We start from the raw sequence: 27,970 nt of genomic DNA, 5'->3' as shown, positions 1-27,970 counted from the left end.
AGAACATTATGCTGCTTACATTCTAGTGTAAGCTATAATGTGTAGTGTATGTAAATGTCAATAAACATAAAATATGTTAAGATTGTATTGTTTAATTTTTGTAACGACAGTTTTATGCCAAACTGTCAAATAGACACAAAACTAGTTAGAACTAAACTGTGGGAGGTGTAAGCGCGTGCCCACTCACTCCTCGCGCACTCGCGACTCGGTTGTCTTGAGGTTCTGTCACTGTCGCGCGCTCTCCAGCCCATAGGATAGAGATACGAGTGATTACGCGCACAGTGGTTTAGCGATCACTTTGTGAGCAAGACATAGCTTTAATATTTGTTTACAAGTTTATGAAGTTTACAAAAGGACATACGTCTGTACGAGTATCTTAATTGTCCTCTGGGCAGAACACTCCAGAACGTTGCTCAATAAAGTTCGATGCCACTTCTCCAGTAAGGTAAGAAAGTTTACGCTAATGCAATGTAAGACCTTTCATACCGAAAAGGACATGACTGATTTCCCGAATGCATTCAATTTTGTATAGCCTACTTTTTTCTTGCATCTTTGTCCTGAAGATTTCTTTATTTAAGTTTCCATCTTCTGCCCTGACCTACTTCTTGAAGTCTGGTTTTGATGAAATTAGGCTATGTGATTGCTTTCTCTTAGTGTTCACTCTCAAATATAATAACATTTTCAAACTAACTATATCATTCATGCAAACCAAGATTGTATAATTAATAGTATACTGGAAATGCACTTCAAAACATAGTAGACATACATTGGTAGATTTCATTAGCTTACACAACCTTATTGTATTGTTATTATTATTTTAAGACCAAATTAGACACAGATGTGTTTGTGATCTGGAGCAGGTACTGCTTTATCTATCTTTTGTTTTGTTTTTGCCCCAAAATGTGTTAAATAATTTGCATAACAAAACAGCATAAAGTATATTGTTTAAAAAATTACATTTCATTTCTATTTAATGTCTTTCATAATTCAAATCTCTGTGTCATGGCTGTGTTATGTGAAGGACAATGGTGGGATGACACAGTGCCCTGAACACATTTGATCTTTTTGTGAGTCATATCAAAGGCTCTGGCAATATTTTTGTTCTTTTGTAGTTGATTTTTAGCCTTGCATTCTATATGAGTGTTTTCTTCCCCACAACATTTTGGAGAATAATCACTAAAACCGCAAAAAAACGCAACTGGCCAAAAGCACATTATAACCAGGAGATGCAGACTTTGACCTTGGTTCTAGATGATTCTAGACTTATTACACTAGATGATTCCACTACTAGTTTTACCATCTTTTTGTCCCAGACACAATATCCCCTAAAGCAGGTCAGACTTATGAATAGAAGCTCAGAAAGAATCACTAGTACCTGCCAGTGGTTTCACATCTGGAGAGCTGGGACTCTAATTGATTTCCACAGGAGAAACGTTTCACCTTGACGGCAGCTTACTGAGTTTCTCGTAAAAAACATCTGCTGTGGATATGATTTCTTTGTTGGGTCGTGAGCACTGGGTTGGCACAGACCCTAAAACTGAAATTCTTTGCATTTCACCAGGGGGTCTTGGTTCAGTAGTTCACAGCTGCTTGTGTTGTGAGATAATTTATGTCATGAAATTAATTGTACATTAGCAGCTAATAAACTGGGACTGTTTTCTGTAATGGAATCTGATAGGTACACATGAATTTATTTTATTTTTTTTTATATTTAAATAAGTTAATATCTTTTTGTTTGTTTAAATCATTAGTTTTAACATTCTACATATCAAAAAGTGACTTTATATGAGTTCAGGGTGAAATAAAATAGCACAAAGTAAAGAACATATGGAGGTCAGTGGTGATGCGATGGAGGTGTTGTGTTAACGGATGAAGACGGTGGGTTATATTTCCACCACATGCTTACATAAGCCCCTCTAACTCATGCTTTTTGCAGACAGAGGCATAAGAAGGATCTGTGGGCTTCTGCTTAAAGCTCTTCCCATTTCTTTATTTGTCCGTTGTTCATTTTTGTTTGCACATCCCTGTTTATTTTCACTGCAGAACCACTACAGAGTTGTAGAGTCGGAGAAAAAATCTCTGATCTTTGCTCCGATCTGAAAACCGGTCAGTCTTGGAGAAGTTTGAAGCACAGCGGCAGAGCTGTTAGTCATTAGGAGAGGGGAAAGTGACTTTGATGTTGTTTTGCAGGCTCGGTTTGCATGGAAGATAAGGCAAACAACCCATCAAGGGTGATATATAGAAACCTGTTTGTAAATCTCATGCAAGTTTTTAAGTGGACAACTCTTGAAAAACGATCACAGCAGCTTGCAGTAAGGCTCGTTTTGTGACTGTTGCGTTACAGAAAGGGGCTATGATCTGCAATAGTTATATCTGTCAATCCCTTCTGTCAAAATAAAGTCATTGTTAAGTAAAAATCCAGTCCTTCATATTTGGGATTGACATTTGAGCTCAGACCTGCAACCATTGATTCTACAGATGTCTTCCTGCCATCTCAGAGCAGTGTTTTAAATCAGGTAAACGACAGGGGCAAAATAATAACCCTCCTCAACTTTTCCCTTTGCTTTAGTATTCTGGGAAAAGGCATATTGGCACTGTGCTGAAGTTTGTCCCATGAAATCCAATCGGAAAATCCTTTGTGGTAAAATATGAGGTGAGTACACATTGTCTTTTATGACACAGTAATAGAGATATTTAACTGTGTGTATTGTGAGTGAGCATGTGGTGTCTACCGAAGGGAAATGGTCACTGGATGGCAGACCTGTATTTTCTCTCAAGATGTTTCCTTTTGTTTGTTTCTGGTAAACTCCCTGGTGTTCTTCGGAATGAGAAGAGAGGACAGTAGAAGCCTGTGGAGTCAGATATCAATTATCTTACAGACAATGTAAACAATACATTAAGTAATTAATCATTAAGCACATCCGATGCAAACTGAAAAATATGTGTATTTATATTTTATTGGCAGCACAGGAAATTGCCCCTGTGTTTTTCTCTGTTACTCTTTCCGTCTTCTCTTGTGCCCAGGACATCCTGAGTCCAACATCTGGCAATACCTGCCCTCTTTCTCTGTCACTCCTCGCTTTCATCCTGTTATTTCTGACATGTTGTGGAAGATATACGACATACACATATTAGGTTCATAGCCTTTAGATGCATTTAAAAGCAGCCAATTAGTTAAGATATGTAAATATATGTAACACACTTTACCATTCAAAGGTTGTGGTCAGTACGATTACGATAACAAGGAAGCATTAAAGCGTTTAAGCATTCAGTCATCAAAAAATACGGAAAAAAACGTCTATAGTAAAAAGTATGAAGTAAAGTTTGTTGTCAGTATGTGATATTGATACTATTATTTAGCAAGGGCACATTCAGTTTTCAAATTAATGCTATTCTTTTGAACTTTCAATTCATTATAATCTTTTAAAATATGCATCGTTGTTTCCACTGAAATATTAAACAGCACAACAAGTAACAAGAAATGTTTTTGAGCTACAAATCAGCATATTAGAAAGACTCTTTAACATTTAAGAAACCTCTGGATCAGGGATCAGATACTGTCTTCGTTGAGATGGGAGTGAGAGGAGGAAGAGAATCTAGAAGCATTTCCATGGAGTCACCTTCAGGGCAGACAGAGAGTGATGTGTTTCTTTTCCTCTGGTGAAAACCTCTTTACTTTCAAATACTCCGATTCAGGAACATGTGGTTATTTTTCTCAGCTGTATAAAGGCGATAAAAAGATGGTTTTAATAAGGAGCAGGCTTCCTCTTCCCTCTCCAGAAGGGCTCTGCAGCGATGGCCAGTTGAGTAAATCAGAAAGCTTTTGGAGGAATGTACTGGCAGCGAATGGACTTCCTCTAGGGAGATGAATGATAGCAAATGGGCGATACAGTGATTTTGCGTGGTCCCAAATCCCTCAATTCCCTCAACATTATCCCCACACACAGAGAGAAACAGCAGATCTTAAACTGGCAAACAGAATAATATTGTAGCGTTGCTTTGCAAAGATATTTTGTTGGAAAAGTAAGAAGGCTTTGGTTTCATCACTCACCTGGATTCAGTCCTAATGCTTTCTCTGAGTGCTGCACTCCTCTTTGCACATAGGGGAGACTCTGTGTTGTATGTCACATGCCTGATCCAAATCCCTACAAATTTAATTAAAAATAAAATGCTAATTTTTTAAATTAAATATAAATGTAAAAATATAGACATGACTTCATTTATCACAGCATTGGCTTTATCACCAGTACAACATGCTGCATTAAGTCCATCTGTCTGCACAGGCATAGCGGCCACCTCATTCTGATCCAAATGTTTGCTATTCTGTCTCATAAATAAATGGGCCTCTTAAGGTAAATTCCTGTGTGGGACAGCTTTACTATACTCAAGACATCCAGTACTGGCCAGACTGTACAATAAAACAACATAGACAAGGGAGAAAAAGCACACCTAACTGCGAAGATCAAGCTAGAGTCCATCCATATTAGTGTTCACAAATAAATTTGCCAGGCGACAGAATGTTGATCTAGACAGGAGGCGGGGGTCTGTTATCTCACTTCAGTCTTGTGGCAGTTCATTCATTAAGCCAAAGCTAAATCAAAACTGAGATCCTCAAAACACAGTGAGAAGACTTTAGTGATACTGGTGATACATGATGCATCTCTCATGGAGATGGTGAGGACTAAACTGAGCAGCTGTTAGCATAGCTTATTTAGTCATTTGCAGATCTGGATAAGTTTGGAAAAAAGGCAAATTTCTTAATATTCAGTAACTGTACTGTATAATACTAGCAAAGTGGGAAAATGTGATGGAATTTCATTGGTCAGATGTTTTGGGGAACCCTGTCTCAAGTACTAATCACTTAAATTAATGTTGTCTGTTGTAAATTTCACATTTTGATGTTTGATGCCACTTTAAAATTCTAGGTTTGAACTTATTTATATTTATTTTGGTGCCTCACTATTATTACACTGAACAATTCCACAGTTGTTGTTACATTGATGATGCTGACAGAAGCTCTTTTAGGCAAATGTCCCTCACTGAGGTGTTGCTCAGCTGACTCCACAGCTGTGATTCTGGGTCTCCTCCAGACTGCATGGAGTGATGCTCCTTTGGGTCCTATTCGGACTGCGGCACTCTTTTTCTCCTCCTTTTTCTCTCTCTCGCATGTGTTGTGACTGTATGCCCAGACTCCTGAGGGCCTCACACGCACATACACAAGCCAGCTCTGCACTCATGGAAATCTGCAACCCATTTAGCCAGCAGGGGAGGGGGGCTTCAAACTAGATACCCCCATTTTAAGAGAGCTGTGTACATATGTAGGCATGCATATGTGCACGTGGAGGTCAAGTGCGCTTATGTGGGCTTGTGACGATTGACCTGGCTGTTTCTTTACACACATATACATTTGTTCAGCATTTCCTCTATATGGATGACATAGTGTATACTGTACTTTGCTGAAATGACAGAGGAAACGCAGCACATATTTGTCCTGTAGTCTAAGCTACTGGCCAATTATTCATGAAATTGTGATTGACATTCCAGCACAGCTGGAGCTAAAATTAAACTCAGTCTTCTTCCTATCAGTCTCCGGCAACAATCATTGCCACAGAAATCTGAGAGAGCAATTATCTAACATGGGTCACTGTCCCAAGTTCAATAAGCAAAAGATTATAAGAGCCTAGATTTTAAGAGTATCCAGTTTTTCTTTTAACCATGTAATGGAAGAACAGTGTCTATGCTTGTTTATGCTTTGTGAACTGGAAAACAAGAAAGATAAATCATGTTGAAGGAACGGTCATGATGTCATGTTTGGACATGTCATTGAAATTTAGAGGGTAAACCTCATCTGTCCCTTTGGGAAGAAACAAAAAGTGAAAAACATCTTTGTAATTTCTCTCAAAGCCTATATTAAACAAAAGCAGTTTACAGACCTTAAAATCTCAGACTGTCCTAATTATATGAGTTTCTCATGCACTGAATTTGTTTAGATTTAAAATTGCTTACATATCTCAATGCTAAAATGTATAACTTATTTGAATACATGTTTTTTTTATTAAGGACAGTTGATAAAGAAATAATAAGTAAACCCTTTTTAGTATGTTGCACTTAATGTTGCATCAATTTGAGGTGAGGGTTTATATATGAAAAGATAATGTTTACATGTATCCATTTAGCAGACACTTTTATCCAAAGTGTCTCAAAATACATTTGAAAAAAGGTAAAATAAAAATGCTGACATGTAAATGAACTGGTTTAATGTAGTCAAAAATATTATTGTACATCACTGAACCAAAGTATATAAATTAATTTATACCAGCAAACCTAACTGTTAAGGGTTAAATCAGGTAGACAATTGCAAGTCACCACCTTTTACAGTGTAGATGAAAATACAAAAATTGTCACAGAACCAACAATATTCATAGTGAATGACAGGTTTATTAGAAAGCTAGACTGGGATAAAATATAATTAAAGATAATGAATACTGTGTACTGTACTGTGAGAACCTACTCTTTTGTTTAAATATTTCCTCCCAAGACCATCTATTGAAAATAATGTTGAGTAATGATGAGTTCAGTTCATACATTGATTCTGCAGCAGGAACGGGTTAAATGTCTCACTCAGTGTGCAGATATACTTGAGTGCGTTTGTCTTGACATTTGTGAAGCAGAGAGGAAGAGGAGGAGTAGAGGAAGAAGGGAGTAGGAGGAAGAGGTAAGCTAGGAAACATTTCCGGTTAGATGAGGATGTGAATAGTCATGCTGCGGTGTTAATCAACATTCCATTTGGAATTACTATCAAATTCCTGTTTGGAAAAAACATTCAGAGCAGGAATAAATATTCCAGATGTCATAGTTTTGTAGTAGTCATGAAGGTGGATGTTTGATTCACTTTACACCTTTCTGTTTTTTACAAGAAACATACCATACAAGCAATAATAAGTTATAATGTTAAATTAACTGACTTTCAATTCATAAAATGTACATTAAAATTGAATTTGAAATAAAAAGACACTGAGTTTAATGCAAAGCTTGTTTTTTCTGCTTTGGTTTTTGCCTCTACAAGTCCTGGACCGTAGAAATTGTGGCCCATGTAATTATGGTGGTGCTCGGTCATGTCTTTTTAAAAAACTCAAACCTCCAAAGTGCCCATCTCTTTAACTTCCCTGCCTCTGAGGGTTTGTGAACGTTAAGTGTGTGTGTTTTTTTATGTGAATACAATTTGATTTCACATGGTTGAGCATATACATATATGTATAAACCTGTGTCTATATAGAAATGTGTTTGTTTGCTTTTTTGGCCACCACGTGTCTTAGGCCCAGTGAAGCCACAGTCGTGCAATCTGTGGTTATATGGTCTACAATGTTTAGCAGGAACCAGCTGTCAAACTGTGAGGTCCCCCACAAGGCCTCAGGAGCTCTCGGCTCCATGCCTTTAAATGGCAGAAAACTTAACACCACTTAAAACACTCCTGCTGAAATATCACAACAGACAAAGCCAAAAATAAAGCCTCATCTGTCCATATTTGGTTGCACTTACCACATTGCTTTAAAACACCTTTATTCGCAAAACACACCCCGATGAGAAACTTTTTCTGTTTTTAGGCGACTGTTGTCTTTTCTGACTCTTCAAAACATACATAAGCATGACCACATCACAACTGTTGTGATAAAAGCAACCTTATCATAGCGTTTGTGCGACTGTAGTTTAGTTTAGAGTATGACTAAAAATACCAAAAAAACACAAACCCACCAAGTTTGCCTCTGAGATACATGACGTGGACGCAGGTGTGTGGTTGCTGATGGATATCTGGATTTAGTCTCTTTGATGTATGCGGAGCAGTCAGGTCGGTCTCTGCGGTGTGTGGAAGAGGGGTGTCTGACCCCAGAGAGATGGCGGGTGTTAAGAGAGAGCGGTAAAGGAGGAAGGGCCCCCACGAATCCTGTTTTTCTCTTTTTAGAGGAGCTGCAGACTGGCTGCAGAGCAGAGCATGACATAAGCTTCTGTTCACTAGCCAAACCCAGTGAGGCCAGACACTGTCACTCTAACAGGATCCTACTGCTAGATCGGAAACTTTTTAACTGTTAGTTGAACTAATGTTGAATTTTTTATCAACCCCCCCCCCCCCCCCCCCCCCGTGTCTTTATAAACCTGTTTGAATTTCTTCTTTGAAGCACAAAAGGAAGATATTTGTGCTTTCTTTGAAGCACAAAAGGAAGATATTTGTGCTTTTCTATGCAAATACTGTAGGACAGGAGCTTTCCTAAAAAACACGATTTCAGAACATTTTAAAGAAACAATGCCGTAAATATCTTAATGCTGTAAATAACTTAAATAACTTTTTTTTTTGTCAAGGACCACCTTCTAGCCTTTCATCAGTACTATCTTACAAATCCCCATCTAAAAATTGTCACCATATTTTGACACCCTTTTTTGATACTGTTTTGGATGTAAATGATTAAATTGACTGACATCTGCAATCCTACAAATTTCCTACAATGGTTTGTAAATACATATCCATCATATCTCATTGATTGTTCTTTTGTTTTATGTCTTATAAAATGGCCTGTTACTATTTTGATGTGAGAAACTGCTGCAGATGTTTCAGTGCATGAGTGAAATGTCTGAATGAATCAAACTGACTCATTTGACCAATCAAAAGAGTGATTCACTCACGAGCCTAGCATCGCAAGTTCTGATTCTAAACAGCTGATCGAAAACCCACGTATATGTATACTTGAGACACACACACAAACACACACACACTTAAATATAATAAAAGCATTAGAAACAGAAAGGTCTTTAAATGTAATACAAAAATACAAAAGCACTTGATGGTTATTTTAGGAAGCATGTTTAGCCATTCAGCTTTTCTTTCTCCAGCAGTTCTTTATATGGTTTCCATCACAATTACTTGGGCGACAGCATGTGAAAGCTGTTAAAAGGGGAGTTTAAGCTTAGGGTTGGCAGACAGCAACCAACATGTCACTTCATCTGCTAAGAGTGTTTGGGTTTGAGTCCTCTGTTCCTCATACTGCGAAGAACAGTATTACAAATCCATCAGTGCTGTGACCAGCCATTCCCCTCGAAGCTCTGTGTTTTCTGTTAAAAGTAAAAACTGTGCTGTTTGCAGAAAGGAACTAACTGTGCTGTGTTTGTGGCATATCCTAACAGCAATTCAAAAACAGAGAGGCAGAAAGACAAACTTTGGGGAGAAATTATTGGCTGTGAAAACTGAACAATGTTTAATGACTCAAAGGTCAGAGTTCAACATTCCAGCTACTACTATTCATCATAGGTGAAGATGCTTCTCTCACTATAAAGAAAGATTAGGAGAAAATGAACAGTGTGTATTTTTAATTATCATTATTATTATTTTTAAAGAACATCATTAATGTAAAGTACTAAATCAAATATTCCATTAAAATGTATGTATTTTGACAATTAGGTGAATAATTGAATAATGACAGATAAATCCAATAACAGTATCCCAGGCAAATAAATAAATCTGAATTACACGATATAATGCTATGAATTATATACAGACCGATTTTCAATGCAAGGGATGTCTTAATAACAATAAACTATGAGTTCAGATTAAATCATCAATTGGTCTAAAGGTTATGATAATCAATTAAGATATTTGAAATATAAATAGAATTAATTGTAATAATATATAATAATAATAAAATTATATATAATGAGTTTGTATATAAAATAATGATAATTATTTTTTATAGTTACATTTAAAAATTATAAAATTATATCTATAATTAGTTACTAAATTAATTAAAAACACTTTTCATTTTAAAATGACAACAATATTTTTAACCTAAAAATCTAAATGAGTTGTCTTTGCAAAGTCACATTTCAACTGCAATGCGATGCCAGTATTTTCCAGTGTAATTATGGCTTGCATGGTCCGTAAGTGAATATTCTGGCAGTTTAGACTCTGTCCCTATGACGCCTTCCCACAATCCCACCAAACTCTGTTCTTCCTGTGTGGCTGTAATGTTTTTTTTTTTTGTGAGGTAGGTTATCTACATAAACAAAATTGCAGCAAACTGCATAAAACAGCCAGCTCAAATCATGAAGCATTTGGCCTGAGATTTATTTCTCTAGAAGAGACATAAACATTTGATTTTACAGTATGTATCTGCAGCACAAAATACTCATAGTGAGTCGGGGTTTGCCCAACCCAAGAGTTTACCATAGAAATAGACATCACCACAGCCTTTGAAATTAGTGTAGCAGTAAATATGGAAAAACAAGTGGGGTACAATATTGCACTGACTCACTAACCCCTGGTTTATTGATGAGGGGTTCACTACCCCCCACACCCACACTTAAAGACACATAGACACACACCACCGCCAACTAAACACTGTGTGGTGTGGAGGCTGAGAGTGTGCTTTGAAATTCAGCCCCAGATGTTTTGTATTATGGGGCTTTTATGCCAGTTTACCGTAACTTAGAGTTACTGGTTTAACTGGAGTTAAAGTTGTCTGAGCCAGGACTGGGGTTTTGGTCAGATGACAGTCAGATCTACATTATTCCTTTTCCTCATCTTTCTGTCTCTTTCTGGCAAGATAAACATCATTGTGGCAAATAACATACATCCATACTGCCAGAACAGGAGTGGGTCAGCGGCAGTACCATTGTTATAATAGACTGCAGCAACCCTTCACTCACTCTCAGACTGCTGAGATGTTTTTATGAGCTTGTTTTCACTGAGGATGAATGTGATTGGAACGGAGTTTGACTTTGGTTTGAGGGGTTACTGCGGTCATGAACTCTTTCTCCTTCTGGCTTTGAATTAATGTGTACTAGCTTGAACAGCAATCAATAATTTACAATTAGGGTAATTATGTAAGGGATAATGCATGGCTAGGTGTTGCATACAACTATTTCAATGCACAACACTGAGGCAACACTGAAGTTTACTGGGAAGTTTTTTTTTGTAAATAAAGATTATTGGAGTATGTTTTATCAGAAAATACTATTTCAGTCTTTCTGTTTCAAAATTTCATGTTTAATTCAACATGTTACTTGCAGTTTCTTTGTAATTGTTTGTGAAATTTACTAGCAATTTCCGATTTTTAAGTGTATGCTATTGACTTATAAAGTTCTCCAAAGAGCAATAAACTGTTCTGCTTGTGTACAATGAACTATTCCAATTAATTAAATCTAATTAAATGTAAAAATTGCAATCTCAAATAAACTGCAACAATAAATTGTGCGTATGAACACACACTTTGAAGAGCAGGCACGTGGTATGACTTCACTCACAGATAAGCTTCAGCTGGCCGTGTTCCCAAAGATCTGGTTACTGTTGTGTTGCCACTATCTTTTTTTTTTCTTTTTTGGAAGGGCCAAATGCACTGGCTTTCCAGCTGTATTTCGCTCATTTTCCAAATGGCATGAATTTGTGTTCAGTCCTGCATCTTCCCAGTTCTGATGTCAGTTTTGGATGCTCTCTGGAGGGGCGTAGAGGTTCTTTTCTGATTCTTTGTTGAAGTGGATTTCTATAACAGTGGATTTAGAAAGACACGTTGACTGTTTAAGAGCTTATTTTTCTCATTTTCCAGCATTTCCCCAGTATACTTAATAGCAGGTTTGGCAGTCTCAGTACATGTGCTTCTTTGCTTGAATGACCGCGTGTTAGTTGGATCCTGCCAGGATATCTGCTCTTTGCTACATTTGTCAGTGGTCTGTGGAATTGGAGGAGAACTGGAATGATTATTACGAGATGTTATATTAGAGACTATTTATGCATGTGGGTCCATAGGGTCCAGAGCTATTATGCAACCTTTCTCTCCCCACCCCCCATCTCCTTTTTTGTTTCCCTCTCTCTTTTATTGAGCCTCGCTTTTTTGATGGCTCTTTTTTCTTTTCTCCTTATTTTCTTAGTGCTCCTCTGTTCCAAATAATGACTAATATTTTCTCCTTAAAGTAGCATGAAGCCTCAAGCAGTAGTGGAGAGGGATGGGAAAGGAAATAAGGAATCTAATCAATGCCATGTACCTCTGTGTATAAGAGTATGTAATCCAAATGTAATTCATTCTAATCAAAGCTGAAATAGACTTACAAGAAACTGTGACTGCATGTTCATTTTTTTAAACTTTTTTTTTGTGTCCTTCCGAAGGTTTGCAATAAGGTACCGTTAAACTAGTTTCATGCCCACCTGACCTCAATCGGAAACATTTAATCACTAAATAGAGATGCTAAAAAGATCAGAATTAAGAAATCCTGAGAGGCTTTTCTCAAATTTGGACTATTTTTAACTTGACACAGTTTCTTATAACCACAGTGCACACTGAAGGATGTTCAAAAACAGCAGGAGATGCAGCACTATGGCCAAAGCAAAGCTCCACACGAAAGAGCCATTAGCTCCTACAATGAAACATTCAAGAGACATATTACTTTTTTAGTTGAAAAATACAGAAAGGAAGAAATAGTAAGAGCACTAGCCATGCTGTTCCTAAATTCAACCATGAATACGTAGACTGATGAGTCTATTTTTTGTGTCTATTTAAGAAGTCTCAAACCTAAGGTATAGACCCAGAAACAATTACCGTTCATGTCAAATTGGATGTAACAGACAAATGTTAGCAAAATTCAGTTGTGAAATCTGTGATGGCTCTGAACGATTCACTTACTGAATATTATTCAAACCACTAATTCACAGGCAAATTTGAGGCTGTTTTGTGAATATTTTTCATTGGCTAATTTTCCGGTTTCACGTCTCATGCTTTGTTGTACAAAAATAAGATAGCAATGCACACACAGTTTTCCCAGTTGTCTAGATTCTAAATTATTGTCATATGAAATAAAACAGTTAAAACCATGGAAGTTCAGTCACAATATCCAACTGCATGACATGCTTAAATCTTGTGTGAATGATAATCCTGTGAATTGATTTTGGACTCTTCCCGAGCATGAGGACTGCACACTACTGACCCAGCCAGAAAGAGACGACTACATGTGTTTTCATTCATTTTCCATTCTGCTCTTATCGTCACCCAGGAGCAGCATTGTGGGGCCTTTTAAATGACAGAATGTATTTGGTTTGGGTGATCAGAGCACTCACACTGGGTCCCGTTACCCGTAATAATAACCTGCAGTATGGTACTCATTTTCAATGTGGGACTAATCCTTGGTATTAGATGCAAACAAAATGTTGATAAAAAAAAATCCTGCACCCTCTCTCCCCTTCTTGTTTGTGTCGTGCAATGTGTCCTCCACATAATTTGTCCACATGAAAGCAGTCGAGTGCAGGCACCGCATCTGTTCGGCTCATTAATATCAGCTCATGCACCTTTTAAAGGCCTGCAGCCCTGCAACAGTTTAGCAAGAGCGATCAGACTCACTTGGATCTTACATGGAAATAACTCCAGGCTCAGATGGACAACATTGCAAAAAACAAAACATTTGCAAGTGAAATTTAGAATCTAGTTGACATTGGTGCCAAAATTAGTTTTCCTGCAAGCAGCAAAGAAATAAAAACGGTGCCATGATGTCTGATTTGTGCACAAATGACTCTTATGAACTAGTTTATTTAACAAGTCTCTCATAAAAAGATACACACAAGTATGTGTGTGTGAAAGCATGTGGTCATAAAGTTACTGTTAGTTTCCGAAATCCTCACCATGAGAGGCTTGTCTGTCCTTTTCCTACGGAGTGCCTAAAGGATCCTCATAAATAAAACCAGATGGCTTCAATATGCTTTAAAATGGAAGGAGAGTTTTGCATTGGTCTTGCAGTGTCACATCAACAGTCCTGAGAAGCAACATTTTAGTGTTTTATAAGTTAGTTGACTGTTTTTCTCTTTACAGCAGGATGAAGACGGCGGAGATCTGTGTGGTCCTGTTTGTCCTGAGCTGTGTATGTGAACTGTCATTGTCTTTGGACCCCCGAGATCCAAATGTTTGCAGCTTATGGGAAAGGTAAGACTCATCTGCTTCAATATACTATAGAGCACAGAAAGCCAGTGCCAAATAGAGATGATCTGCTCCAATGCATACTGGCAACCAAAACTCCTGTTGTAGGTCAATGTCTACAAGTCAAACAACAGCAAAACAAAAAATCCTGACAAAATGTACAAATTTAAAACTCAGTCTAAAGGATCTCAATATAGTTGTTAAAACAAGATTTTATCCAAGTAGTAAAATTGCAAAACATAACAAGACCTGTTTCAGAAAATATACTTTATAAAGTTTTAATTATATTATATTATATTATATTATATTATATTATATTATATTATATTATATTATATTATATTATATTATATTATATTATATTATATTATATTATATTATAAAATGTCTGTGAACCTATAGGACACAATGTTTGAATGTGGATGGATGGACATTTTTACAGCTTTTAAAATGTATTTGTGAATCATTAAACCTCAAAATTAAATTTTTTTTTTAGTCAGCAATTCTACATTTTGTATGTAGGGGGGGGAAATATGTGAGATCCTTTTCAAGTAATCTTAACCACAGACCTTATTTTACACATAAATTCAAAACTGTCATTCCAAAAACCCATTATAAATTTCAGAGGGAACCCTTTGCTTGAAAAAAAAGTGAATTCTCTTCTCTGTTTTAGCACTAAAAACTGGGCAGCTCTGTAATACCCTTGAGCAAAACGGGGACATTTCAACAAGTGACTGGTGAACATGACAAAATCTTTGTTCTTTTCTAGTTTCACAACTTCAGTGAAGGAATCATATGCTCAACCCTTCGACCAAGTGAAGTATGTAGAGACCTGCGTTGAACCCTGGAGCGCTAACAAATGCACCCGGCACAGGTGACATACGCTGACAAACACACATACACTCAAGCATTTGCTCACAATTCCTCTGAGCTGACTTAGACTAAATGCAGCAAGAATTCTTTCATCCTACTGAGCTGCAGAGGCTTTCGGTCATTGGAGGGATTGTTTGGTTTGGCAGTAGAGTCTTAAAACTGCTTTGAATCCAATTGTGATGCTGGCGTTCACACACGCTCTCTTTATTATAAAATTGGCATAGAAACTCACTCTCCCTGCCGGTCTTACGGCGGTTCCCAAAGGCCTTTTTAAGTTGAATCTGAAATAAGGCGGATGGGAAGGGTACAGAATTTTACAGAATACATTTCTAAATATTATATTGGTCTATAAGACAAAAAAAAAAGGTGGCAGATGTTTTTCCAAGATAGCTATTGAATCAGAAGTCAACTGATTCGTGATAATGAAATAATGACTACTGTGTGGTGAACTTGCATGTTTAAAATGAAGGTTATTAAACTCTTTCTTTTTTCTCTCATTCACTCTTCAGGATCACCTATAAAACACTTTATAGGCAGGTGGTGAAAATGGACTATCGTAGGAGGTATCAGTGCTGTCGTGGCTTTTATGAGAGCAGAAATAAGTGTGTTCGTGAGTATTAAATGGACATTTGACCTCTAATGGTTTTGAATGGTTTGTTTTTGTATTTTTCATCTCCCTGTGTTTTTATTTTTCCCTTCCTGCTCTATGTGTGTGTGTGTGTGTGTGTGTGTGTGTAGCACGTTGCACTAAGGAGTGTGTCCATGGCCGCTGTGTAGCACCTGATCGCTGCCAATGTGAGAACGGCTGGCGTGGAGAAGACTGTTCCAGCTGTGAGTAAAGCGCCACACTTTCTCTCCAAAGTGCAGCATTTAAAAGCATTATAAGTGCAAAAGTTGACATGAGCTGTTTTAAAAAACTGGGAACTTCTTGCTTTCTTTGAAGATAAGTGTTTTATGATAAATTTTAATTGCATAATGCTTTGTAACTAGCTATGTTAAAAATGAATCCAAGATGGTGGACAGAGGAAGAGTTATGTCGATTGTATGAAGTAAACTTAGAAAATGATCCAATACCTGAAACTGCACACAGTTTCATAAGGAGAGACATTTCACTAGTGAGTGTTCTCGCTTCATGTGTTATCATCTGTGCATGTTTTTATTGGGCCCCATTTTCTCCCTTTTCTTTTCCCTCTTGTTTTCTTTTCCCCCTCTCCTCTCTCTGAATCTGTTCTCTCCTTAAATCTTTTCCTTTTCTTTCTTTTAGTATGTGCATGAATTATCAAAATAAAAATAGAGTTGGCTCAAGGTTTCTAAAGCATCTCCATTTTTCTCTGATTTTGCACATTTCTCCACATACAAATTTTTGTACTTTAAGTATTTGAATGTAAACTAATTTCAGTTAGTTGCCAATGCAACATTTTTCATATAATACTCTATAATACTCAAACTTTAAATAGACAAAAATAAATAAATAAATAAATAAAAAGCTTTTAATGAAACTAAATTACTAAACAACTCATGACCTTCTGCAGCTCTGTGGAGATACACTGACTGTCTAATACATGACCGTCCAGTGTTTACTGTAGGATCCTGGTCTGAAATACTAATATGATTTGAAAAACTGTGGTTTCAGAAGAGTACAATGCCTTACAGGCTCCTAAGCAGAGTTTACATAAATGTGTTGGATACTCAAGGCTCTAGCTCTAGGTAGAAGACCCTTCTCTCTAATTTGTCCTGCTTTTTGTTTGGTTGGACTGTGAAACCCCATTATTAGCACGCATTGGCAGGAGAGGCTTGACACTTCCTGAAGGCCTGTGTGTCGGGAGGTTTGTGGGAAATTAGAGAGGTTTGAGGTTTTAAATACACATTTCTCCAACTCTGTCCTGAAAGACCGATGGCCAAGCTCTATCAAACTGCTATACAACCTCTTGTCTGTTTAAAATTATACAAATAAGATCACTATTATAAAGTAATTATACAAAACAGAATAAACTAAAAGGTACAGGGCATGCTGCACAAAGCAAAAACAGCATTTTGAGTTGAATGTCCATAATGCTCTTCTTTTTGCATTTAAAAGAGATTCATGGCTAACTATTTAAGGATGGGCTTCTGGGAAATTGCCTTTTTAGACTAGACCTTTAACCTAACAACAGCTTTTCTCTTAGGGACTAGAGAAGAATTTTCCCACGTTTAAAAAAAAACATTCAATATCTACTGGAAACGTGCTGTTTGCTAAAACTACTTATATATGATTCGCTTTCATCTTCAGACAATATAAACATTTGACTCGCATGGAGCAAGAGAGTAAAAATGATCTGCTTCATATTCACTGTTTATAATATTCCATCACAAGTTTGTCATTTCAGATGATGCTGATTTATCCTGATGGACTTTAGGTCAGAGGTGCTTGGGAACAGAAAATTGAACTTGTAATGTAGTTCATGGAAGCAGCCTTGAGTTGAAAATCTATCAAGTTCTGAAGCTTTCTCTTGTCTGTTTAAAGTGGTATGAATTTGCTTTTAGAACTATGTGAGCTCAGCTGGTGAGCTCCAGTTTCTTAAAGCCTGACATGTGAACGCGGGGTGCTGGAATCAGTGCGTCAGACCCCAGGACACTAAGTCTCTGTCCTGAAGTAGAAGATATTGTGGAATAAAACTTTTGCAAACAGTCTGCAGAATATATAAAAACTAAAACAAAAATTTCAGAAAACAGTGTCGTCATTCGCTTGTGTATTGCCCGTTAATTCTATAGGTTCAGTATGTGAGCAGTCGCGTAGTGTTTCTTTTCATACTGATATCGCCAACTACTGGCCTGGCATACATAATACAGCGATTTTAGTCTTTTTAGCAGATCAGTGGGGGATTGTTTTGACAAAATTATCAGCTGTAGGCAGAATGTTTCTGAAACACGAAAATGAAAACACATTCCAGTTTGTGGTACATTGTTGTTGTGTATTGTATGCTTACAATGATTTCTGAAGGATCATGTGACACTTAAAACTGGAGTAATGGCTGCTGAAAATTCATCTTTGCCAGCACAGGAATTAATAAAATTGTAAAATATATTAAAACAGAAAACAGATATTTTATATTGTAAATTTTATGACCCCAATCATTTTAATGGTAGTAAAAAAAAAAAAAAAATTAATACATATAATTTTTATACTTTATCTGTTCTCTTATAAAAACAGAAAGAAACAATTGGAATGCAGAAGTTAACTAGTATCGTAGGAGCCAAATGAGCTCAGAACCTCACTGATTAAGGATCTTTTTGAGTTCCTTGACATGCTCTGCACGAGTGTGTGTTTCTGTGATGGATTCCTCTTCTTAACCCCTAAAGGGTATGTGTCATCACTTTAGGTTGTGTCATGACCGAAATCCAATCCCTGTGTGAGCGCTGGCCTGAGCTCTCTCTGAGGTCCGGCCAAACTCCATCTGTAAAATTTCCCATTTGAAACTCATCCCTTCTGTTGAGCTCCGTACAAATTCTCTGGTCAATCATGCTGTCAATTTGTTATGCTCTAAATGCCAGGGATGCTCAAGAGAAACTCTGAAGAAATCCCTTAGCGCTGATTTACTCAAATGACCAAACACAGTCAGACCAACTTAAGACGATATGAAAACCAGTGTAATCCAAAGAAAAGCTTCATGTAAATGCATCTGAACAGACTTTATATGTGTGTTGTTTGATTTCTCTGATTTAGCTAAATTTGTGTTTGTGTTAAGCATGTAATGCCCAGCATTGGGGTCCAGGCTGCAGGCAGCGCTGTGAGTGCCAGAACGGGGGACAGTGTGATGTTATTAAAGGAAACTGTCAATGCCCAGCCGGATACACTGGTGAACACTGCCAGGTACAGCCACAACCACCAGCAGCCTCTTATTTGAGATTGATGTGGTAGCATGTAAATGACATGCTTTTATTCAAATAAAATATAATATGTCTAGATGAAGTATACATTCAAAACTTCACATTACTGTGTGATTTGGGAGATTATATTTAAAAAAATTACTGTATATTCAAAATAATTTTTTTTAAGCATATTTTCCTTCCTGTCAGGACCCCTGTCCTGCAAAGTCATTCGGTCAGGGCTGTCTGGAGCAGTGCCGGTGTGGAACAGGAGGATTCTGCAATAAAACCACTGGAGAATGTGTGTGCAGAAATGGATTTACTGGAACTCTGTGAGTGGTTTCTTACTGCTCTCTGTATATTATCGAAGGAATTCAAATGATAAATTTACTTTTGTCACATATGCCTCTGTATATTTTTAGATACCTCACCTTATTCTTATTTTAAAGATTTTTTAAATATTATTTATATGCCATTATAGTATTTATCAGATTTTTGAAATGTATTTTAATGTAATTCTCATTTAAGTATTATGTACTTATTCCATTTTATTAGTTTTTCATTTGTTCGATTTCTGTTTAGTTTTAATTCAGTTTTCCAGATCTCCATTTAGCGCTTCATCGTAAATGTATGTAGTTTTTTACATTTAGATATTTTTCAAGTTTATTCCAGTTACTGAAAGTGTTTTTTGGTTAACAATAACAACACTGTTACTATAACAAATCTACTATTTTGTTTAGTGACCAAGAGCGTGTGTATCTGAAATCTTCCTTAATCATTTTACTCAATAATGTTTTCCAGTGTTACATTTTCACAGTCCTAAAACATTATCATTGTTTGTCCAGGTTTGAATTGAATGTTGAATCCGATTTTCACTGTGCACCTCACTACTGTATATGGTGGAACATGTCTCTGTTGCTCAGGTGCGAGGAGCCGTGCATGAGGCCGAGCCGATGTCCTGTACGCTGCCCGTGTCAGAATGGAGGCATCTGCCGGGGGAGAGGGGTGTGTGTGTGTCCACCTGGCTGGATGGTGAGAAATCTGTGTACTAGTTGTGTTTTTGTTTTTTTTTATTCTTTGTTGAAAGTCCATTTTGATCCCCTCTCTCGTTTCAGGGTGCAGTGTGCACTGAGAGGTGTCCACCGGGCCGGTTTGGTCCAAACTGTGCTAAAGAATGTTTGTGTCATAATGGAGGCCACTGTGATCCAGAAAATGGCCAATGTCAGTGTGATGCAGGTTACACTGGAGAAAGGTCTGCATCATTTTAATATCTGAATTTTGCATTATTTTTTCCCTACAATCTGCAGTCCTGTCAGAAAAGATGTGACACTTGTTTTGGGGTCACAACAACCCAGTTAAAAAACTATGTGCTAAATGACCACTTACTGGTTTCTAGTTGGCCATTCAGAGTACTTGTTAGGTATGGATTTGTAGCTCAAAAAAATCTTTAAAAAAAGCCTCTGATAATTATTTGAGCATCATGGTTATACTGTATGATTGTCTCTTGTGAAGGTGTAACGAGGAGTGTCCAGTGGGCACGTACGGTGTGGACTGTAAGGGTGTGTGTGACTGTGCTAACGGAGCACGGTGCTATAACATCCACGGTGGGTGTCTGTGTGAGCCAGGGTTCAAGGGTCCACGCTGCGATCACAGGATGTGTCCTGATGGGACCTACGGCATGCACTGCGAACACCCCTGCCTCTGCAACTCACAAAACACTCTCAGGTGTGCTTTGTGCTTCAGTGCTATTAAGCCCCTTTCACACTGCACGTCGGACCCGTTATATTGCCGGAACATTGCCGGGTCGCCTTCTGTGTGAAAGCAACCACATCCCGGGATTGATTCCGCCATTGAACCCGGGGACCTAGTAACATTGCCGGGTTCGACCCAGGACGAGCGCTGTGTGAACAAAAGCCAGATCTAATGCCGTGTCGAAGTGATGACGCGCGTTATCGAACGACTCTTTTACCGGCTGTTTTGAAGAAAGATCAACGTTCGCGACAAAAAAAATATGTGCAAACTGTAATGAAGCAGAGATCAGTTAGTTCCTCACTTTCCGCGCTGACGCCGAGATCGTTTGCTTGCTTCAGTGAAAGTATAACGTGCCTAACGTTTTTGACTCGTACATTACACGTCACGCCCTGATGTCACGTGTCGTTACGGGATCTTTACGGGTTGTGTGTGAAAGCACGCACATATCCCGGGTAATCACTGACAGTGTGAAAGTGCAAAATTTAGCGACCCGAGGAACAATTGCCGGAACACTTTACCCGTGTATTTGCCGGAATGGCAGTGTGAAAGGGGCTTTACTGATGATCACTAACTTTGATTTACCACGGAATTTAATGTTTTTATTTTAACTGTATTTTTTGTAATTTTGTTATGTTTACTATATAGCAATTGTTTCATTTTTTTATTAAAGTTAAATTTTCAGTTCATTGAATAATTTTAGTGAACAACAACAACACTGCTGAGAACAAAGACAAACTATTTGTGTTGACCAATTAGTTCTATCAATCAAACTGATCATTCTGTTGGCCAAATGCCGTTTGATAACAAAAATGATCAGCTTGAGTCATTTTCCCACGTCTTACTGTGTGTATTGATTGTGTCGTGGATGTTACAGTTGTCATCCTCTGAAGGGGGAGTGTACCTGTCAGCCTGGGTGGGCGGGGCTATACTGTAATGAAACCTGTGCTCGTGGTTACTATGGCAGTGGTTGCTTGGATCCCTGCCTCTGTGTGAATGGAGGGGTGTGTGACACGGTGACGGGCGAGTGCCACTGTACGCCCGGATACACGGTGAATGGACAGACACAATCAAAAACCAAATTACTTCCTCAATACCACGTAATATTCCACATTAATATTTCTGTGTGTGTGTAGGGACTACACTGCGAGAAGCTTTGTGAGGATGGCTTCTACGGGAAGGGCTGCTTGTCTCCCTGTACCTGTGTAAACTCTATAGCCTGCTCTCCAATCGATGGAACATGTTTCTGTAAAGAAGGTAAGTTCTGGGACACATTAAAAGAAAGGATGAACTAATTATTTCAAGATTGAAATACTCAGTCAATGAATCCAGAGCATCAGTAAACAAGTAATGCACAGACAAACTGTAGCGGACAATGCTATAAAATACTGTTTACTAATGCTCTTTCCATAATAACCTACCTACATTATTTATTTATAGAACAGTGTCACTCACCCCAACAGTGTTTTTGTGTGGGTGTGTTTAGGGTGGAGAGGACTTGACTGTTCTATTGCATGTTCAGAGGGCAAATGGGGTGCTGGCTGCAACTTCACATGTCAGTGTGCAAATGGAGCATCCTGCCACCCTGCTGATGGTTCTTGCAAGTGCACCGCAGGGTGGAGAGGAGCTTCCTGTGACGAGCCCTGTCCAGTAAGTCTTTCTCATACAGTGCACATGTGTTCGATTTATAATAACCAGTTCATAGATACAGGCCATTCATCTTCAGTCACACTTTTTCCTCCTGTGAACTGAATGTGACATCTGTGTTGTTGTCTGTTCAGCACATATGTCTCCTAAATCATCTGCAGTAATTTGACACTACCACCATCAGCAAAAGTGATCAACCTGATGAAGAATGCATAAAGCTCTTTTGCTTAGAGTACATGTTGCACGGCCAACATTCAAATTCAAGTAGTAATTACGTTAGAGCTGTATAATCTCACTGGGCAGAGTCAGAGTTACTTGATTGTTCTGAATCAATATTTCCATTCTGGAATAAACAGATCGGGACATTCGGTCCGGACTGTCAACACAGATGTGATTGTCTGCATGATGAAGGATGTGAGAGTGTTACAGGCCAGTGTCTGTGTTTACCAGGCTGGACAGGTACGACTTCATTTCCATTTGTATGGCTTATATACCACCTAATAATTAATATGCAAAAACAGTACGCAGTGATAAATGCTTAAAGCAGTAGCAGCTTCTGGCTGATCAAATAATGAGTGAAGCAAGTGATGTTAAAAATCATAATTGATAATCAACCACTCAGGAAATGGAAGGATAAACCAAGTGCATTGCATTATGGTATACAGTATTCTGTGCAGTATGCACCGGTCTAAATTTGCAAATGTGGTATGTCAAGTTTGCATGCTTACATAAAATGTCAAAACTGTAATTTGTTTACATATTGCATCCTACAAAAAAAATGTATGAGTATGTAGAGTGCCACTGTTTGCATATTTAATTATTCCTCTCTATTGATATCGCCCATAATGTAATGTAGATCTTTATTTTATATTATATTATATTAATCCCCTCATTTCTGTTAAGATAGACTTGATTTATAGATTTGGTACCCTAGCGGTGCACATGCACGTATAATAATAGTAATTTTGAAATCTCTACAGTATGTACACCAGTCAGAGAATCATAAAAAAATATCTGCGACCCAAAAAGTTTTATAGCAGTTTTTATAGAAGATGCATTAAATCAGATTAAAGTCTTGTTTTAATCAGAATATTAAGACAAGAAGAAGTGTGAAAATGGTTAACAAAATAAGGCATTAGACCTCTAATAGCACATGACAGTTTAGGCAACTCATCCAATTTCTTCCGCAGGTCTGCGCTGCACACAGCAGTGTCCAGAGGGAACATGGGGCCTTCAGTGCAACCAGACCTGCTCCTGCCTCAACAGTGCCACCTGTCAGCCACATACAGGAACCTGCCTGTGCAAACCCGGATTCTGGGGAGATCAGTGTCAACAAAGTGAGTTTATATGTACCTGTGCATCCATCGGCATCTCTGAGGGCTCTGGTTTAAACAGTGCTCTCTTTTTTTCTTTGTAGTATGCAGTGCTGGAATGTTTGGAGAGAGGTGCAGCCGTCAATGTCCACCATGTGTACATGCCTCCTCCTGTCATCACATAACGGGCGATTGTTTGTGTCTGCCTGGATATACTGGACACCTGTGTGAACAAGGTTAGATATAAGCATGAACAAACTTACTCGGTCATGTAAAAAAAAAAGCTATTATTTACTCATCCTCATATCATTTTTAGCAGTTATTTTCCATACAATGAATGTTTATAGTGGCCACAATTTTCAAGGGCCAAAAAACACTAAAACCACCATAAAAGTTGTCTAAGTCAATATTTACTGAAAATTAACAGCATACAAGTTTGGTGAGTAAATAATGACAGAATTTTCATTTTTGTGTGAATTCTCTTTAAACCTGTAACGTCCATAGCAGCAAATTGTCTACAGTATAATCCTCTATTTTAAGGCTTGTATAAATCATTTAACTGCTCTTTTTGTTTGATCTCTAGCCTGCCCCATTGGTCGATATGGACGCCATTGTAGCAATGTGTGCAGGTGCACCAACAATGCTACATGTCATCACCAGGATGGTTTGTGCCTCTGTCCCGCCGGATGGACCGGACCAGACTGCTCTTTATGTGAGTTTTCTCGTCTATGAGATACTATTTGATTTCACTGGCTTTATTAGCATATGTTATGCAAAGTGACATCAGATCCTACGTTTCGTTTTCTGAGAAATATATCAAAATTAAGTTAGGTAAAACAAGAAAAATGTCTGCCAATGCAGTTAGAAAAAAAAAAACTTTTTTTTTTCTTTTGAATAAAGTTGATTTTTATTACCCCACTATTTACTGATATTTAACCTCAATTAAGTTTCATACATTTCTGAGAAAACTAAACATTTTGTATCTTAAGTAATTACATCTTGATTGAAGAATGTTTATTTGTACTGGGATTTGTAACAAGACAAAGATACTGAGTAAGAAAAATGAAGTTCAATATTAAAGTGCCCCATTATTCCTAAAGTTCCTAAGATATATTAGTAAAAAAAAAATAGTTGTTTTTTTTTAGAAAACGAATGTGTTTTTTGACCTTGCATGCATGTAAACCTGTTTTAAGAGACTCATAAAACAATAATAGCAGCCTTAAAATGAAAAGATTGTTCGCCAGATTTCCTGGATGTGGTTTCGGAATAAATAACTCGAATTGTAATTTTCATCTGAAAATAAATTTGTATTCCTGGATCAGGCTCAATATGTCTGTCACTAATCAAGTTCAAACATTGGCCAAATGTTTGTTTTTGTAGTGTGTCAGACTAAGACGTTCGGCACTAACTGTGCTCAGACTTGCTCATGTCCCCCCAACCATTCCTGCAATCCTCACACTGGAGACTGTGTGTGTGTACCTGGACCAGGCGAGGACTGCAAACCAGGTATTCAAAGCAACCTAAAAACCTTCGCTTTTCTGTATGCGGACAGAATGTTAAACACTGGAATGTTAATGTCTGTCAGTGTGTGTCATGTGAATGGCTGTGTGTTTTTCAGAGCAAGAGCGGAGTATGATGGTGCCTGTGTCTCCGCCGGAGAAGGACTCGTGGGGTGCGATCGCAGGAATTGTGGTGCTGGTGATTCTGGTTGTACTCCTATTGGCTGTTCTGTTGTTGTATCGGCACAGACAACAGGACAAACAGAGCAACACTCCGGTTGTGTCTTTCTCTACAACCCGCACTGTCAGCTCAGAGTATGCTGTGCCAGGTATGAGGTTTTGATACTTTCAGTAGTGCCTCAATTAATTTGCACAAATGAAAGACTATGACGAATTGTTATGCTGAAAATCTAATATATTCATAATCATTTTAATTGGGTATTTCCTTGTTTTTTGTAGATGTTCTGCACAGCTACCATCACTATTACTCAAACCCGAGTTACCACACGCTTTCTCAGAACAGACCTCCGCTGCCACACCTGCCCAACAACCAGGACCGAGCCATCAAGGTGAGTAATAACATGGGATTATATTTACAATTTTATATACAATATACAATTTAATCTCATATTTTCATTCATTCATTTTTATTTCTTTATAAGGCTAATGTCATAATTTAACTATGTTTTACCAAAGCATGTTTTTCTAATGCAGTGGAAATGCAGTTCTATATGAAATTGACTTACATAAGAAATGGATATTCTTTACGTAAACAGTTATTTATGCATGCAAGTCGAAACTCTAATAAATCAGTTACCTCTTGTCAACAGCAAGTAAATTAATTTAATGCATATTTAAGTTTTATTATCCATTGTCTCCTTTGGAGCAGAGCAACATATTACACTTAATTAATTATTTGTGCATTGATTTTTTTTTTTAAGTATGCGACACCAGAATTTTGCACATGTAACAGAAACGACTTCCTTTATGTCTCATGCTTTGACAGAACACCAATAATCAGCTGTTCTGCAGTCTGAAGAACACGGAGAGGGAGAGGAGAGGTCTGTTTGCGGCTGAGACTAATGCAACTCTTCCTCCAGGCTGGAAACACCAGGAGCCACCTAAAGATCCAGGTAATAGATACTGGGAGACATATTCATTGTATGTCCACATTATATTTTTAGTTTGTTCTGTGCTGTGCGGTTGGCCGAGTAAATTGAATGTGGTCTTATTGTGTTCAGGGGCTTTTGGCATTAATCGAAGTTACAGCTATAGTGCTACTCTTGGGAAGCACTACAACAAAGGTAGGTACAACCGAGTCCCCACATATTCTTCTTCTATATGTTCTTCTATCTTAGTTGTGTCTAATATGCTGTTGTGATTGCAGAATTGAAAGATTCATGTGTGGCAGTGAGCAGCAGCTCTCTGAACAGCGAGAACCCATATGCCACCATCAAAGATCTGCCTGGCCTGCCACCTTGTCCTCCGGAGAGCAGCTACATGGAGATGAAGTCTGCAGTGCCTTGTGAAAGATCCTACACTGAAATCAGCCCACCAGTCGTGACGCCTTCCACTCTGTCATGCAGAGGTAGTTTTCTCAAAAGAAATTGGATGTTACTCCGTCTGTGCTGAGGGATTTGAGAGTGTTTACAGAAAATATATTTATAGAATATTCTATAGTTTTATTTAACAAAATATTAACCTCTTTTTTTCTGGGCAAAACATAACTGTCTCAAAAATACATTTATACAAATATATTTAAAATCTATTTTCTGAGCAGTTTTGCATACTTTGATCATATTTAAAAATTATACAATTTCAATTTTAATTCAGTTTGGGTACATGATAATGATGGCTTTGAAGTGTTGTCTCTGATCGCTGTGTATCGATCGTGTATCACATCTGGTGCATCATTTAAAACATGTTTTTTCACTGTATTTCAGAACACTGTTCCCTTGGCAACGTTGTGGAACAGGAACCTCAGAATCATTATGATCTGCCCATCAACAGTCACATTCCTGGGCATTATGATCTGCCTCCAGTGCGGAGACCACCCTCTCCATCGCCACGAACACTGCCCCACTGATCTCCTTAAAGACTCTGGTTCTTCTCTAAAATCACTGCCAAATACATAGAGTGCTTTACAAACTAAGAAATGAAATCGCGGACACCAGAGATGAACGGATGGATGAACACTACCATCTGCTGGACAACATTGACATTAAAGGGATGCTCCACCACAAATTGTAAATTTTGTCATTAATCACTTACCCCCATGTCATTCCAAATCTGTAAGCTTTGTTCATCTTCGAAACACAATTTAAGATATTTTGGATGAAAACCGGGAGGATTGTTACGGTCCCATTGACTGTAAACTACACTGTCAAGGTCCAAAAAAGTACGAAAGACATCGTCAGAATAGTCCATCTGCAATCAGTGGTTAAATATGAATTTTATAAAGTGACAAGTATACTTTTTATTATGCAAAGAAAATAAAAATAAAGACTTTATTCACCAATTTGTCTCCGCATCGCCCTAGCGCCATTTTGGAGAATAGGCTATCTACTGAGCGCAAGAAGCGTAGCTCTTCTGTGTTAGTCTCGCTACACGGATGTGCTGTTTTCATTCAAATCAAAGCATAAATACACATAGAAAATGTATCCTTGTGTCGCGGCTGACACATACCACATACACATAAGAATGCGCTGACACATACTTTTCTTGACCATGACAGTGTAATTTACCTGGCAGTCTATGAGACAGTCACAAGTCTCCCAGCTTTCATCCAAAATATCTTAAATTGTGTTCCGAAGACTAATGAAGCTTTTACCGGTTTGGAACAACATGGGGGTGAGTGATTAATGACAAAATTTTCATTTTGGGGTGGAGTAACCCTATGATAGGAAATGTCTGGGCATTAATACATATTTTCTGTTTTAAATTCTATTCATATTTCTTAACTTCTCTGGTAATCAGGGTGTAAGTGACAATATCATTTTTTAATAGCTACAGAACAATTTTTCATGTTTCGCTATGAATGTAAATCGAGTTCAACCATAAGAATTGTAAATAGTATAAATAAAATCTAAGTTTTCAAGCACAA

The 27,970-nt window shown here is 37.8% G+C and overlaps 1 protein-coding gene across 1 annotated transcript; it reads left to right on the top strand.

Moving 5' to 3' along the window:
* The first annotated feature begins 207 nt into the window (after positions 1–207).
* LOC128031174 (platelet endothelial aggregation receptor 1-like) lies at positions 208–27,970 on the top strand. Its single transcript, XM_052619418.1, has 25 exons — positions 208–445; positions 2,570–2,653; positions 13,836–13,946; positions 14,710–14,814; positions 15,323–15,423; positions 15,552–15,644; positions 18,539–18,663; positions 18,870–18,991; positions 19,583–19,691; positions 19,775–19,911; positions 20,172–20,384; positions 21,286–21,460; positions 21,545–21,665; positions 21,895–22,058; positions 22,412–22,514; positions 23,246–23,392; positions 23,473–23,604; positions 23,952–24,080; positions 24,749–24,874; positions 24,987–25,196; positions 25,327–25,436; positions 25,874–26,000; positions 26,109–26,171; positions 26,255–26,455; positions 26,811–27,970. Exons 2-25 carry the CDS (start codon positions 2,649–2,651, stop codon positions 26,951–26,953), a joined length of 3,072 nt encoding a protein of 1,023 aa, XP_052475378.1. The 5' UTR covers positions 208–445; positions 2,570–2,648; the 3' UTR covers positions 26,954–27,970.

Source organism: Carassius gibelio, chromosome A16, assembly GCF_023724105.1.
Source record: "Carassius gibelio isolate Cgi1373 ecotype wild population from Czech Republic chromosome A16, carGib1.2-hapl.c, whole genome shotgun sequence".
NCBI lineage: Eukaryota > Metazoa > Chordata > Actinopteri > Cypriniformes > Cyprinidae > Carassius > Carassius gibelio.
Note: the sequence above shows the minus strand (reverse complement) of the source record. Positions and strands in the feature narration are given on the sequence as shown.